Below are 16,600 nucleotides of genomic sequence, written 5' to 3' on the forward strand. Positions count from 1 at the left end.
TGGGAAGGCTCTGGAAGTGCGGAGGAAGAGTCCACATTTTGTTTGTGAAGGGTAGCTATTTGGTCTTGACCCAGAAACTGTGGTTCTGGCTTGCTGTTCAATGAGGGTTTGTTCCATGGCATGCCAGGGGCATGTGGGGCTAACTGGGTGCAGCATCTCATCCACTTGTCTACCTAACCCTTCCTCTTGCAGAATCTCAACTCTTGTCACTTTCTCAGGGAAGCCTATCCTCACCTACCAGTCTGATCTGATTTATCTGTCATGGATCCCTTCACAACTATTTCTTTCCCCTGTGATCTCTTATCTCAGTCTGTAATTACATTAATTAGTGGTGACTATTTGATTTATGGCAGATACATCCTGAGACTGGGTGTCTTGGATGTCTTTGCTCCGCCTTTCTTACTGTGCCCAGCCAGTATCTGGCACAAAGTTGGCACTCAGTACATAACTGTTGAATGAATAAGCGTTTGCTCCTAATTTCAGAAGTATCAACACTTACTACGATTATGAGTATTACCGTTGTGTATCCCCTGTGTATCCCATGCTGTCTGAGAACTGGGTCCTCTAGCCGTTGAAGAGCGTGGTAACTGGAGTTTGTAGTAATGAATGAGTCAGAACTTGTGGAAACACTCGGAAGCCCCACGAATCCGGTAATCTAGGACCTCTTTTCTTCTCAGTAACTCGACTCCACCTCCTTCCTCTCCAAATCAAAACTCAGTGTTTGAACTTAACAGTGGGGTTCAGTGTGTGTCTAGATGGGAGACAGCTGAACAAGGTGAAAGGGCCGGAGCCCTTGTCCCCACCTCCCAAGGATTTGACAAGCACCCGCTAAAGAACTAGCGTCAGGGCCTCCCCGCATTAAACAAAGAGCGCATCAGCACTGTGGTCCCTGACCCAGATGGGATAATTTGAAGTGTTGGGCAATCTGATTCTGGACTAGGGGGAGAGGTGTAGAGGAAGGCGTGTGACCCAGTCTCCGGGTTAAAGTTGACGGTGTGTGAGTGCAGCCTTTCTTGCTCCTCCGGGTGTGTCCGCGGGGCTTGCTCATCAGGTTGTATCCGTGTGTGTCTGTGTGTGTGAGACGGGGCGAGGGAGGCTCACGATTGGCCCCCGGGATGCCTCTCACCGTGCAAACCCTGGAGCCTGGGGGCAGCTGGGGCAGCCCTGGGGCCGTGTGCCTTCGCCAGGGCGCAGTGTGCAGGTGCAGAAAGCAGGCGGCAGTCTGGCCCCACGGCGGCGCGCCGGGTGCGGGCGCGGGCGAGCGCCGGGGGCCACGGGCTGTGAGGCGCGGCCACGGGCGGCAGGAGGCAGCGTCGGCCCAGGCGGCGCGGCGGCGAGCGAGACAGCGCGCGGTGATGTCAGTGGCGGCCCGGCTGGCAGCAGCCGGTACTTCCTGTATAAAGGCGGGCGGGCTCGGCTGCAAACCCTACTAGCCAGTGTCAGCCTCTCGGCGGGAGGAGGAGGCGGCGGAGGAAGAGCAGGGGGAGGGCTGTCAAATTCGGGAGCCAGATTTTTTCCCTTCCCCTGGCAATCCCTTCCGCTTCCCCGGCTCCTGGCGTGACATCTGCGGGCCGGGGACCTGTATGTGTGTGCGCGCGAAGGAGCGGAAGAATGGCAGTGCTCAAACTCACCGACCAGGTAGGGGGCGGCGGCGCCGGCGGGCGGGACGCGCGGGCGCGGGGAGGCGCGGGGCCCCGGCGGGGGGATGGGGGCGCGGCGCGGAGCGCGCGGGCGAGCTGTTTACTCGCGGCGAAGGGGAGGAGTGTGTGCGGCCGCCGGCTGCCCGGGAAGCCGGCGGCTGCGGCTCTGCTCCCCGGCGCGGTCCCCGCCCTGGGCCGTCGGAACTGCGCGCTCGGCTCGGCGCCCGGGGCGCCCCGGGGGCTGGGGTAGGGGCGGCAGGCGCTGGCTGGCGTGCCGGGGTGCGCGGGGGGTGGGTTGTCCGCCTGCCGGGGCTGGGCCGGGGGAGGGGAGGCTCGAGGTGCTCCTCGGGCTCCTACGGCGCCGCGCAGCGTGGGCTCCGCCAGCCCGTGCGGGCCGAGGGGAGGCTGGTCCGCGCCGCCAGAAGGAGGACGGTGGATGGAGAGGGAGAAGGAATCCCTTTCCCAAGCCACGCCGGACACCGGCCCAGACCGCGGCTCTTGTGTGGTCGGGCTGTCTTTATCCTTTTGACATGACATCCTGACTTCCTCTTTAGTAGCCCAGGGGCTGTGTGTGTGTGTGGTGCGCGAGGGGGACCCTTGGAGACGGCGCTCTCGGCTCTGGCCTGGCGCTCCCAGGAGGAGGTGAAGTCCGGCCCGGGACCCCACTCACAGACGTTGGGCTACCCTCTGCCTGTGTTCATCAGCTTTGTTGCTCCAGCTGAGACACCGCACACGGCAACCCTGGGGTCCTGGCTCGGAGAGGTGGGGTTATTTGCTGATTCGGTTGACAGTCCATGCTACAGGTCTGTGGAATGGAAACACCCTACCTTTGCGGACTGTTGCTCTGAGGACGTTTGCACTCACAGGCGCCCAACCAAGTTGCGTGACAAAACTCTGCAGCTCCTTCCACGAAAAAAGGAAACCGCTTGCTTCTTTCCTTCTGTCGTTTATTCATGGATAGTGAAGTGAACAATGTTTTGCGGTCCTGGTAGGCGGAGAGGCAGTCTTGACTTTGACATACGCAACAAACATGTCAGTCCTTGGTGTTCAACATCTCATACTTCTCAAGTGGCTTGCGTCTGGTGCCTCGCTGTCCCCAGTTAGTATCCAGACACTACATCCTGGGATTTAAATGCAATCAGTCACAATGATTTGTTCTCCTGCCTTTAGATTCAAAGTTTTGCTTTGTTTTTCATAAGTATTTACAGTTTCCCCCCCTTTTGGGGGGGAATCATTGAATTAAAATTCACATTATCGTTAAATTTAGCAAGACGAGCAGCTGGTAATGTGAAAAATCCACTTGTTCCCCTTGATACCAGAGCATTTAAAAGTGTAAGTTGATATTAGTTTAGGCTTCCCCCCAACTTTTGGTCGCATACTTCGAAAACTGTTAGATATTTGCTTGTTTTAAATCTTACAATTTTAGTCTGCTTTGGTCTTGTGATCTTTGCCAGTACTTCCCTGTTAAGTTCTAAATTTTCAAGGTACAAAAAAAATTACTGTCATTATCATATACACAGAAGAATTCACACAGAATTTTAGAGCTGGAAGGTATGCCAATGATGATCTTCACCCAAATCCTTCATATTTTAGATGAAGAAACTGAGGTCTAGAGAGGGGAGCATGTCTTCCTCAAGGACCCAGCAGCTGACCTGGAGGGTGGAGATGCCCTTCTGTCTCTCACCTTACAGGCTCCTGTGCTTTCTGCTAGAGGTTGTAAGACACCTCTGTCTTGTCACTGGATGTGTGAAAAGCTGACAAGAAGGCATCCTCTCCTAAATCAAGATCAACCCTGTGAAAAGTGTATTACTTGGTCTTAGAAAGGAGGCTATTCTCCAGTCCTTTCAGATTAGGACTTTTCAAGATGTTTCTTTTAAAGTGTTTTTTGAGTACATCCCCCTTCCCCCCCCAACAAACAAGTATTGCTGTGGAGAGAAAGAGTTGTATAACCTTCGTTTGGTTGCATCTCCTGGTGCACAAAAGGGATCTAAGGAGTTGTAAGATTCAAGAGCATCTAAAAATTGTCAGCCTATCTTGAGGCAAAGTTGGAGGGAGGCTGGGTGAGGAGGTGGTCTGGGTGGGGTGGAGTTGAGTGGTAAGCAGTGATGGTTTCTGTGAGTCTTTAGGTCCAGGAAGTGTGTCGTCTTTCCTGCCTTATATAGTCTTACCTTTCAGTTTGAAACTCGAAATTCTTAGAAGCTGGTTCTTAATCTCACCAGAGACTTAAAAATCCTTTGCTTAAACCCCTGCTGCAAGAGTTTTGCTACACGTTTATGGGTCTGGGAGATACCTGCTTTGTTTCTTGCCCTGAGTTTGTAGAACTCAGATGTTTGTAAAGCAATCACTTGTTAATTCCCCTTCATTTGTTTAAGGCCCAATTTGCAAGGCAGGTCTTGTTTTTGCCAGGGCTCTTGGACTTTTAGTTTGAGGACATATTCTTGCTGTTGATGACCTGGCTTTCTAGTTGTCTTGGTTTTTTGGTTGGTTTTATTGCTTACTGCTTGTTGTCTTGAGTTTTATTTTATTATTATTTTTTTAAAATATTGAGGGAACGTTGATTTATAATGTTACATAAGTTCCACGTGTACGTGAGAGGAGACGGCGTTTCCTGTCTGTCGAAGCTGGGTGCGGCAGCTTGCTGGGTGATGGCGACCACCATGTCAAGTCAGTCCTGTGCTGACATCTCAGTCATGCAAGAGGAGGAAAAATGTCTTTTCATAACTCTGTTTTGGGAGAGTAAGAAGAAAGGGGAAGGGAGAGGCAAGTGTGGTTCTTAGTTTTTTCTTCTTTTTTTTTTTCTTTCTTACTATGAAAAGGAACTGGGAGCTGTTGCTACAAACAAACTTGGTGTTGAGCACTTCTGCATTTGTAGCTGTGTCTCTTCTGTTTTCCTCTTCACACAACACACAGCATTTTTCTTGCAGCGACCAATCAACCTGATTTGGCAAGGACTGAGAGGTTTTCGAGGATGTGGGACTTTTGATCCCAAAACTGGGAAGTTCTGGGCAAACCAGGACAGGTTGGTCACCCTAGAAAACAGAGAACACATTCACCTATGTAATTAACATAATAATGGAATTATTTCCTCCTAGATAGACATTAGGAGATTTATTTATATCTTTGGTAAAGTGAGGTAATTTTAAGTTTGGGAAAGAAACTTCCATTACATCCAAATGGAATACATTTTGGTTTGAGACAGACATGAAATTCTTTGCAATTTGATTTGATACTGAACTTGGAGGGGTGTGGGGGCTGCTCTTCATGTCATATAGTGAAGACACTGCAGTGATTTTAAGTATGTGGTCATATCTTCAGCCTCCCCCCCCCAAAGATTTTCAAAGTTCTGAAGCAGAATGTTAAGTTCTGTTGGACCTTTGAAATGGTCACTATTCTCTGAATTTGCTGGAGACAGCAGACTGTTATCTCCATCTCAAGGGCTGCCTGTAGACAAACAGTTTCTGCAGGTGGCCCTTTTTGGAGCTTCCTGCCTGGAGGCCTTCTGGTTTGGTGTCCTCTTGCCAAGTCCAAGCTCACACTTGAGTCACCCCATCTCCTTGCCAAAGGCAGTGGCTGGCAGCTGTGGCAGCGGCAAGAAACTAGAAATCCTGTAACTTTGAAAGCAGCATTTCGAGCCCATCGCGTGGGGCCTTGGGACATGTTACGTATTTTCCTGGGTTGCCCTTGTCCTTCCGTGGCTCCCTGCAGCGCTGGGCTTACAGCAATCTCTGTCCAGTTCTGCCTTTAGCAGAGAAGAAGGGAAAAGAAAGGCATTATTCTTTGGACCCTTCTCTGGTGGTTTTGGGATTTAGTCACGTGGCTGGGGGAGTGCACTTGAGGGCTGCTGTTTCATGGCAGAGACCTAATAATAGTTCTCATTATTGTGATCTTATTGTGTGCTGGGCCCTTGCCATGAATCATCTGTGTGAATCCTCACAGCCACGCTGGGAGGTAGGTGGTGGTGTGATTCCTACTTTGCAGATGAGGAAACAGGAATAAAGAGGCTAATTCAAGGCCACACACCCAGTAAGTGACGGAGCGCAGTGAACTGCCCTGGCCGGCTGACTGCACAGGTAGGCTCTAACCACGGGGCTTTACTTTTATTAGTTGGAAGGGCAGTGCCGCCCGTAGGACTCACGAATGCCTGCTCTTGTTTACTGGGAAGCCATTGGGTGAGCCACCTTCCTGCACTTCTGTCTCGGGGGCCAGATCCAATTCTGGCAGAGTTAGGAGCTGCTCTGAGGCTTCTGCTCCTGCCGGACTTGTGCCTGGCTGAGCCTGGTAACCTCTCCACTTCCCCTGGAGAAGGATGTGTTGGTTGGTATTTCTCGTGGTCATTAACAAACAGACTATGATCATTGTCGAAAAATTAGAAAGCTAGGTAAGCAAAAAGAAAAATAGTTAAAACCACCTGAGGTCTCTGTACTCAGAGAGAGCTACTCTTTTTTTTTTAAACATTTTTATTGTGAAATGTAACATGTAAGAAAAGTCAATGAAACGTAAATGTGCAGTTTAACAAATAAATAAAAAGTAAAAATCATGTAATCACTACCCAGGTCAAGAAATAGAACATTTCTAGGACCCTCGAAGCACCCACCTGCCCTGCCATGTACCCCATCCAGATCACAACCCCCCCCCACACACCCCCTGACTCTAGTGATAACCACTTCCTAGCTTTTCTTTTTTTTTTTTTTAATGGTTTTACCCCTTATGTTTGCATCACTAAACATACATTGTGGTTCTGCCTTTTAACATTTTTTATATAGAGTCAGAAAGGGCTACTCTTGATATTATTTCCTTCTAGTCTTCTGTCTAGGTAGCCAGGCAAAAATGTTAAACTTTCTATATGATAATATCAGTATCTTTCTTTTGAGCGTAAAGGTGATACTTATGGCTAGACCAAAGACTTTTCCAAATAAACTGAATTTATGCTTCTCGAAAAACAGTTGGCTCCTTTAGTGTAGATCCAGCTGTGGCACGTAAGGTCTAGCCCTGGAATGATTGAAACTATTTTTTTTTTTTTTTAGAGATTTCAACTTTTACTTCCTCTTTGCCTCTAAACAGAGAGTAAATATAAACTCAAAAAGACACACTTGTTTGTGTCAGAAACAGGACTGAAACATTCTTTAAAAGGATTTCTATTTCAACAATATAATTTGAATTTTTACACTTTTAGGCTAAAATATAGCACAAAATAATAACCTCCCAGCGTGGCTGTGAGGATTCACACAGATGATTCATGGCAAGGGCCCAGCACACAATAAGATCACAATAATGAGAACTACTATTAGGTCTCTGCCATGAAACAGCAGCAATGTTCTATTTCTTGACCTGGGTAGTGATTACATGATTTTTACTTTTTACTAAAAAAATTTTAGGCTAAAATATAGTGGAAGCTACAGAGATCTGATAATCCTGTGGTTTCCCAACTTGCATAAGCTAGGGCTCTCCTTTTTGATTTTTCCAAGGAAAATTCCATATTGAAGCTCAATATATAAAAGAGGTTGTTGAGAGTCATGGTCCCTGAGGCCCTTTCAAAGATTATTTGGGTTTAGTAGTATTTGAAAGCCCCTTTGTAAAACTGCTGGTGACTAGGTCAGTGTTTTTTTTTTTCCCTCTCTGACACACCATGTACTCAGAAATCTAACAAATAAACATTTCTAAGTGTTTGTAGATGATTAGGAGTTACATAGAATTTGGATGACTGTATCATTTTTATCCAAACTGGGACATATTTGAGAATGAGAGGAGGGACCTTTATATATGAAGTTGGGGTAACAGGTGTAAACCAGGACTGCTCCAGGTAAACCTGGACATACAGTCAGACCACATAGACCATGTTTTCCCGCCTCAGGCTGGACAGTAACAGTGACCTAGTCTGACTAGTAGACTAGTCACTCTCTTTCCAGACGGGTTTGTACTGGAACAGGTATTACACAGGTGGTTTTCTGCCCTGATGCAAGGCCAGAGTTGGAAAGTGGCTTCTGCCCGACATCAGCTCTGACCAGTTGTGGGGGAATTTCGGGAGCAACGTATCAGAAGTGTCGTGGCTGTTGCAGCCGAGGATGGGGGTAAAATGTGATGATTGATGCCCGTGTTTGCTATGAGTGTAAGCTAAGGGAGAGGGGGCATATATTGTGCCTTAGCCAACGCTTGCTGATCAGATTCACGTGTCCTGCATCAGGCTCCTTTTTGTAAAATGAAGAGGTTGGACTGGATGCCTTTCCAGGGCCCGGGCTCCACCCTCTTCCCCTGTGACTCAGCCCATCCCTCGGAGGGCCCTGCTCCTCGCAGGTTGGTGGAGCTGTAGTGGCTGTGGAGGGTGGATTTGCAGATGCCTTCTACCTTAGCTCCCCAGGTAACCAAGTCAGACAGGTAACTTCTGGTCCCAGAAGAGGGTTGTAATCAATGTCAATGATTTAAGAACTGATCCCTGCCCTATATCCTCCCCTTTTTCATTTTATTTTATTTTATGGTCTATAAGTTTTATTGATTATTCCGTTACTGCCCTTTTGCCAACATCACGTCCACCCTCTGCCTGCCGTCAGATGTTAGGAGAGCATGTGTTTCTTCTTATCAATGCTCATGCTTGTTAAGAAAAAGAAAAAGCTGATAGCCCAAGAGGCTGAAATTAATGATTCATGACTCTGGTTTTTTATGACAGTCATCATTTTTAAGGATCTTGTCTCCCCTTTTGAAAACTGAAAATATGTTAGTCCTCTATTAATTGGGCCAAGCAAATGAGCATGTAGTCCACTTTTGGGCTATTTCAGGCTTTACTAAGCCACTGTTTTCGTATTTCTGAGTTTTCATTTGTCTATAATCCCCTCAATCACACCCTCATGAGTCATAAGCATCCCAGGGTGACTTTCCAAGGTGTATTTAATACCTGGAGATGATTTTTGCCCCAAGGGAGCCTCCTGAGCTCCTACTAAAATAAGAGAGATTTGCAGAAACATCTAAGGCCCGGACATGCAACATTTTATCACAGTTCTAACCTGTCTCTAAAGGTTTCTAGGTTAAATTGCTTAGGATTTGCTTTTATTTATTTTAAAAATAACACTTGATTGGGAAACTGAAGATATGGATTCTACTCATGGTTATTTTTCTAATAGTTGTGGAGCTTTGGGCAAGTCCTGGCCTTAGTTTCTTTGTAAAATGGGAGTGGGTGGGTGGAGAGTCCTCCAAATTCTTTCACCTTTCTAACATTCTCAGAGAGCACTCGGGGTATTTCAGTGTCAACCTCTTCTCAACTCATGGAATCTGGATTCACACAGTATCTGGTGTCCATGAACTTCTGATTCCACCCCACCCCCAGGATGGTGGTAGCAGCTTTAGGGTTGAAAAAGCCTAAGAAACACACCCACAGTTATGTCTAAGGGTCAGGGGTCCCTTCCCCCCAAATGCCATCTTCTAGGATCTCCAGAAGCTTGGTTTTGGGGGACACAGAACCCCTGGGGCTTTTCTCAGTGTGACCTTTGAGACCCCCTTGAGCCTTTTTCAGGGGATGGGGAGCAAATTTGCAGACCCATGCTTGTCTTTTGAGAGCTGTGGTGAGCGGGGACCCACCTCAGCCTTCTTCAGAGGGGCTGCTGTAGAAAACAGCCTGCGCTCTGCTCTCAGTCCTGTTTTGTTGGACTCCGCCATAACATCTGGGTCTGTTTCCCAACCTTTGGCCCCAGAGATCGGGTGCAGTGGACATAGTGACCACAGAATTTCACAAGGAGGGGATTCCTCCCTGCAAGCAGCAGCCTCTGTATGTGGAGATACACTCAGTCTGTGGAGGAAACTTGTTTTGGTATCTTAGGCTGGCAAGATGAAGAGGAAGATGGGAGGAGAGCACAGGACAAGTGTCACAGCAGAAAGCCAGGCGAGAATATACGTTATGTAAATGTGTGACTGAAACATCATGCTGTGCGCCAGAAAATGACACATAACAACTGACTGTACTTCAATTAAAAAAAAAAGAAAGAAAAAGAAAAAGCCAGGTAAAACTCAGGTCAGCTGAGACAAATCTGCCAACTGATTATTGTTCAACGGTGGCCTCCAACAGAGGGGGTACCTCTGCACCAGGGGCAAAAAAGATGGTTTATTGAGTTTAGGAAAGAAAATATTAGAATTAATGTTTTAATTTTTTGTTTTTGAGTATTTTTTAGTATATATTATATGCTAGGACTATAAAACCCTCTTAGCTCTGCTTGCTTTCTACTTTATACCACTTGGCCAAACCACCACTTGGATTATTATTTTTAAAAATTGTTATTATTTTTTGGAGTGGGGAGGTAATTAGGTTTATTTATTTATGTATTTATTTGATGGAGGTACTGGGGATTGAACCTAGGACCTCGTGCATGCTAAGAACACACTCTACCACCCTCCCCACATCCAACCTTGGCCCCTACACTCTCTTCAACGTAGCTATCAGTGATGGAGCTCAGGTCAGGTTGCTCCTCTACTCAAAGCCCTCCTGTCTCAACCAAAGTAAATGCTGTCATCATAGAGTGGCCCACCGGGCCCCCTCCGCTCAGCCCTTCCACTCACCTGTCCAGCATGTCTCTTCCGGTCTCTCCCTGGCTCTTGTCCCCAGCACACTTATCAGTGGACGTCCTAGGTGCACTCCTGCCTCGGGCCCCTTGCTTCCTGCTTCCTGTGTAGCTCTTCCCCGGGTGTCTGCGTGGTCCACCCTCACCTCTCTTGGGTCTTTACTTGAGTATTACCTTCTCAGTGAGTCCTTTTCTGGCTACTCTACTTATGTCCCACTGCACACATTTCTTGTCCCCTTTTCTTTATTTGCTCTATGTTTTGTAAATATCCTTTATGCCATACATTTTATCTTTTTTTTTTAAATTTTAAATAAAAACTTGTGTAGGAGAGCCACAAGTAACAGGGCCAAGACTTTTTTTTTTTTGGTTCATTCCCTTCTGTATCTTCAACACTTAGAACAGGGTAAGGCACATAGTGAATGCTCAGTAAACATTTGTTAAGTGAATGAACTAAATATGTATGTGTATATGTTTATATGTATGTGTTCACATGTTTTTACTCTTGAGGTGCTCAAAGAAAAAAATTCAGAAAAACTGTCAACAGAGCTTCCATCTGTACACTGGGATATAGGATTTCCATTCAAACAAAATCTGGAGATTTTCTGCCCCATCAAAAGATAAAAGACCAATTTTTGTCTTTTTAAATTTCTGGTCATTTCCCCTCTTTTTAAATTGGGCTTTGGGTGGTAGAGATGGGTTAACACTGTAGTTAGTTCTGTGCAAGTTCCATTTCTTTACAGGGGAAGTATCAGGGTGACTCCAGGAAAAGTGACCCTAAATATTATGGGAAGTGACATACCCATGGCAAAGTGGAATTTCTGTGTATTCAAGCACTCAAGGAATTTTTAATGAACTCCATCTCCATGGCAGTGACCTTGCTGGAGTCCCCTAATCCCCCTCTTTCTACAAAGGATAAGAACAGGTAAGAACAGGTACAATAAAATAGTTAGGGACCAGACAGAGAATTGGTAATGAGGAGACTAAGACAATACTTATGCTTTAGCTGTGTGATTTAATCCTAACAACCTTTCTATGAAAGAGCGGCTATTATCATTCCATTTCACAGGTGATGAAAATGAGACCTGAGAGATTAAGTCATTTATTCAGGGTCATATGACTCTGGGATTCCCATCTGGGCAAGCTTGACTCCAAGGTGCACATTCTTAGCCATTGTGCTTGTGGCCTCCTGAGACAGGTGTAGCATTGCAAGGAACCCTTTTCCTCATGGAGCTCATGGTCTTGGTAGAGATGGTCTTGAATGCCTTGTACATGGAAGGTCCTCCTCAACTCAATTGAATACATATGGTGTATGAAACTGCTCTCAAACCAGCAATAGAGAGCACAGGTTTAGACTACATTTTGGGGTACTGACTAGGGGCTGCAGGAATCCAGAGATGGGCAGAGTTAAGAAGGGCTTTGGGACGTTGGAGGGAGTCCAAGTGATCCCTGAAGAAGGGAGTGATTTAGGCAGCAGACGTGGGTGGAATGTATCTCAGGTGAGTGACGTGCCATGAACCTGTTAGGTAACCTGAGAACTGTGAACTTACTGAAGCATAGAGTTCATGCTAGGAAGGCAGAAGAGCAAAAGGAAGACATAGTTAACATGCAGACTTGGTAGGAGAGGTGCTTGTATATTAACTCACTTGAGTTCTTCTGATAGGTACTCTGTGTCCTCTCCTGGAGACGTAAATGAATGAGTTTGTGTCTGGACAAAGCTCATTGTTTCCATTTGTTGCTTAGACATGATCTTTTAAAAATTAATGTGTACCCCACCTCCTTCCCCAAAGTACTAAAGCACAAGGTAAGGTGTTACCTTATGGGTCCTTCTGTCTCCGTGACACCTTCTACTTGAATAGAATGTTGCTTCTGTTACTTGTCATGGCAACATTTTGTGGACAAACATGTATCCTGGAGTAGCATGGACTTCACTGAAGGAGGCAGGATGGTCTTCATAGTGCAGGACATTGATGGAATAATGTGGTAGGTCTGAAGATGGCCTGTTTTTAACCTTATAAAATTTTTAAAGTAAAAAAATTACTTAAATCCAGACTATGGAGATTCTACCAAAAAAATCCCATTTCTTTAAAAAAAAAATCTAACACCACAGGGAACTATATTCAATATCTTGTAGTAACCTATAATGAAAAAGAATATGAAAACATATGTATGTGTATGTATGACTGAAACATTACGCTGTGCACCAGAAATTGATACAACATTGTAAACTGATATACTTCAATAAAAAAGAATGCAAAAAAAAATTAAGAAAATCAATTGCAAGAAAAGGATGAAGGGAAATACATAGATTAAAAAAGAATTACGACTTACTGGATTCTCATGCAAGCAAAACTTAAAAAACACACTGCTGTGAAGCAGCTGGAGAAACTTGGATACTGACTGGCTATTTGATGATTTTAAAGTATGAACATGGGATTGTGGTTATGATTAAAAAGAGAGTCCTTATCTTACAAAACAAGAAAAGCCCCCCACAAAATCTTCACACTTGCTCAGGGCACCTAAATATTTTAGTGATTCATTCTTTTTGGAAACGCTTTCTCTTTCCTCTTATTCCTTTCTGCTTCTTTTGTGCCCTTTTTGAGCCCTTCCCTCTCCCTTGATATTAACTTCATCAGTAGAGTTTTTAGAATCCTTTTTGATGATTGTCAGAAAAGCACACAAGTCTGCCAGTTTTGTTGCCTGAAGAAATACACTTCTGAGCTTTGAGGTTCACCCACCTGTCAACTTAGTCTTAAGTAGCTTCATAACTCAAGTCAGATATTTGAGTATCTGCCTTAAAATCACATCTTGTGTGTGTGAGGAAGACCTGGCTTTGGCTGTCCTGGTAGAATATGTTAGGGTTAGGTTTTTTCAGGGGAATCTAGATACTAGAGTTGCGCCAAATCGTTTTGTTACGTTAACTTTTGAACCCTGTTTCTGTTTAACCTGGGTAGCTCTAAAGACAGTCACCAATTGTAAGGCCTCAATCTTAATCACCCTGCCGCCTGGCCTCTGTTTTTCACCTGAACAGGAAGTGGGTGTTGGTCATTGCCCTCAGGGATTTCAGAGTTGCTTTAGGTATGCTGAAATATCTTCATTTATTCCTTCAAGTGTGGAAATCTCCCTGTGTCCTTCTTAATGGAGTCCAGATTTGAGAATAGACTATAAGCTTGAGAAATGGCCAGCTGGCAAGCTGAGTAAACGACATTGTCATGAGTAATTTAGAAGCCAAGTCAGTAGGGTTTTAGGGGCCTTGGAGCCCCAGTACAATTATGTCCTGGGGCCCAGGAGGCAAGTGTAACATTTAGGTGCTAATGCTCCTTTTCTTAGCAGCCAAGAAGAAATAATCTTGTTTGGAAGAGCTTTGCTTTTTAGCAAAGAGTCCTACATCAAAGTTCTAGGATACTCTATTACGGTATTTATAATGTTTTAAAATATAGTGGCATCTCACCAAACAATTTCCAAAAATATTACATGGGAGTGGTGTAGTTAAGAGAACACTGAATTTGATGTCTGGAGATCTGGGCGGTAGGCACAGCCCCGCTCCTAACTAGCTGTGTCAGTCTTCCTGTGACACAACTTTCCTTAATTATAAAATGAGTCTAATCATACTTGTTTTATGGGAAAGTCGTGATAATCAAGTGGGAAAAGTCATTGTCCAGCAAGTGGCTCATGGTAGGAACTCAGTAAATAGTCCTTGAATTTCTAGTTGGTCCCTTATTTGTCAAATTAAAGGGCCTAGTCCTCTAGAGTAATTTCAGCTCTAAGAGAATATGATTTTAATTATTTTTGACATTTATGTCCATTTATATGATTCCCCTTTTCTCTAACTTAAAGAACATTGGTAGAAAGTGTTTTTGTTTGTTTTATTTTTGTGTGAAATCTCCATCCTTAGGTATGAACTGTCGCATTTTGGTTCCCCCACAACTTTAGGAGGTGTATTTTTCTTTCATTTAATTTTTAACAAATCAATTGACAGTTTACTTGACTGAAAAATCTTATTTTAGATAGCTTTAAGAGAATAACTATGTTGAAAAAATTCTGAGATGTTTACAGTCATTCTTGATGTAAGCTGTCAAAAAGAACTGAACATTACTTATATGAATGCCACTTCCTCTTCACAGAAGTATAACACGGTATCTTTTTGCGGAAGTGTGTAAGAACAAATTAGTTGATAGAGCAGTCTTCGTAAGAAATCATCATGGTGGAATTTCTGCAAAACACTGGTGTAAAACTTCAAACTTTGAATGAATATAAAACAGGATGGAAAGCCATAAATTTCTCTGGAAAAAAATGTGATTAAAAAACTCAGATGGTGGATCCTTTGTAAAAAGTCACTTTAATTTGGAGTCTTTTTTTTTCTCTCAAAAATATATAATGTTATTTAAAGGGGAGGTAAGTTAAACATCATTGGATACTTGTGTGTATTTTAATTTTAAAGTGTCTTTCAGTTTGAGTTTATACCCCAGTTAAGGTGTAGGGTAAAACAAAAATGAGAATTGGTACCAAAAAAGAAGAAAAGAAAAAAAAGCAAGAGTAAAGAAAGATAAATAGGAGGAGAGAAACAATTTTTAAAAGAGAGAAGGAAGTAGGAATGGGAGGGGAGTTGCCTGTGTTACTTCCTGAGGTGAACGTCGGAGATGCTGTCGAATGTAGGCTGACTTGGTCATCCCTGCTCTCCTCTGCTCTTCTAAATAATTTTTTTTTTTAACACTGATCTCTGCTCTTCAGCCACACTGACATTCACTTCGTGAAGTTCTAGGATCAGAATAGCTGGAGTGGAGGTTGCTACTTAAGCTGCGGGAGAAATGACCAGAGCTATGTGCCCAGAGACTAGAAAGAATTACACTGATGGGTGATCTGGCTCCTCCTTTGGATCCTCACTGCTGACACCGAACTGTGGAAACAGCGCAGTGGCCGGCAGAGAATCAAGTGTTTCCCACAGTGGGAAGGCAGCTATTGAAGGCTCCTGTGAGTAGTGACTAGTGAACCGTGACGTCTCTGGTGTTAGGCACCCACTGCCCATCCGTGTGAGTTGAACTCAAGAGGGACATTTCTTCATCACAGCTTTACCTTTTCAGTTAGCCCATCCAGAGATCGAACTGGTATCTCCATTTCAGCTGGGAACTGGCTGGGAGACGCTGGCGGTCATGACACCTCCCTGGGTCTCAGTCTCCTCTAAGTGATGAGGACAGTGGCTGCGATGGCTGCCAGCGACTCCAGCCTTCTCTGGCTTTGACCCAGAGGCTGGCCGACCACTCACTGTCCACAGGCCAAATCCAGCCTGTTGATATGCCTGTTTTCACATGTTTCAGGATCAAAAGCATAATATTTTGACACACATGAAAATTCTGTGACATTCAAATTTTGGTGTCCATAAATAAAGCAGAGCACAGCCTCCCTCATTTGCTTGTGTGCTGTCTGTGGCTGCTGTCGGGCCATGAGCAGGGAGTGGGTTGCCGTGACAGAGCCTACGTGGCCTGCAAAGTCGAAAATAGTTACTATCTGGCTTTTTACAGGAAAGTCTGCAACCTCTACTCTAACCCGAACACACACTTGAGACCATGCCTTTTGGATATTGAGAGCTGCACTCTTTTGTTTGTTTGTTTGTTTAAATTGAAGTATAGTCAGTTTACAAGGTGTCAGTTTCTGGTGCACAGCATAATGTTTCAGACATACAAACACATACATACATTCTTTTTCATTATAGGTTACTACAAGATATTGAAGATAGCTCCCTGGGCTACACAGAAGAAAACCTGTTCATCTATTTTATATATAGTAGTTATTACCTGCAAGGGGCTGCACTCTTACAGCCTTAGTATTACCTAAACTGAACTTTGATCTAGATTTAATTAGATTAAGATGGGAGATTCTTATCTTTATTTTCTCCAGGAGAAAGTAGAAGCTTAGTTAGCTTTCTTGGTATGCTTTTAATTAAAAAAAAAATCCTCTTTAAAACAATTGTTTGTACTCAGATTTTTTTTTTTCCCTCTAGGAATCACTGTAGAAAAGGAAGCCATGTGTTTATATTTTAAATCATTTGCCTTTTAAACTGGATTTTTAAAACTCCAGATGTGGACTCAGAAACAGTTAAAATGTACAGTTGATGCTCTCAAAGAGCCAAGATGGGGGAGTAGATTTTTACTTCTTATATTTGAGAGTGAAACAGAAGTCTTAATATTTTCTATTTCCCATTGTGTACTAAAAATGCTATTCTTAGTTTCTTTGAGTAGAGATTCCAGACTAATGTGCGCATGAAAATAGTTTTAATTTAATGGAGAGCCAGTTTAAACAATTAAATACATTTAAAAGGCACACTTAATTATTACAAAAGGAAAATACAAAATTAAGAAAGAAATATCAATCGTATCTACTTATCTAATGTTTCTGATTATTCTAGAAAGTTCTCTCTTAAGCTAG

The 16,600-nt window shown here is 44.2% G+C and overlaps 1 protein-coding gene across 11 annotated transcripts in view; it reads left to right on the forward strand.

The window, feature by feature from the left end:
* Positions 1–1,344: 1,344 nt before the first annotated feature.
* ANKRD44 (ankyrin repeat domain 44) overlaps positions 1,345–16,600 on the forward strand; it is a 290,253-nt gene continuing 274,997 nt past the window's right edge. For 4 of the 11 annotated variants that reach the window (XM_072961553.1, XM_072961554.1, XM_072961555.1 and 1 more), the window contains exon 1: positions 1,345–1,638. In XM_072961553.1, the coding sequence (XP_072817654.1) occupies positions 1,612–1,638 (27 nt within the window). In that variant the 5' untranslated portion in view covers positions 1,345–1,611. Of the gene's footprint in view, positions 1,639–12,064; positions 12,161–16,600 lie in introns of those variants that run through there. The other 7 variants (XM_072961549.1, XM_072961550.1, XM_072961552.1 and 4 more) reach the window with 3 other exon arrangements.

Source organism: Vicugna pacos, chromosome 5 (genome assembly GCF_048564905.1).
Source record: "Vicugna pacos chromosome 5, VicPac4, whole genome shotgun sequence".
Lineage (NCBI taxonomy): Eukaryota > Metazoa > Chordata > Mammalia > Artiodactyla > Camelidae > Vicugna > Vicugna pacos.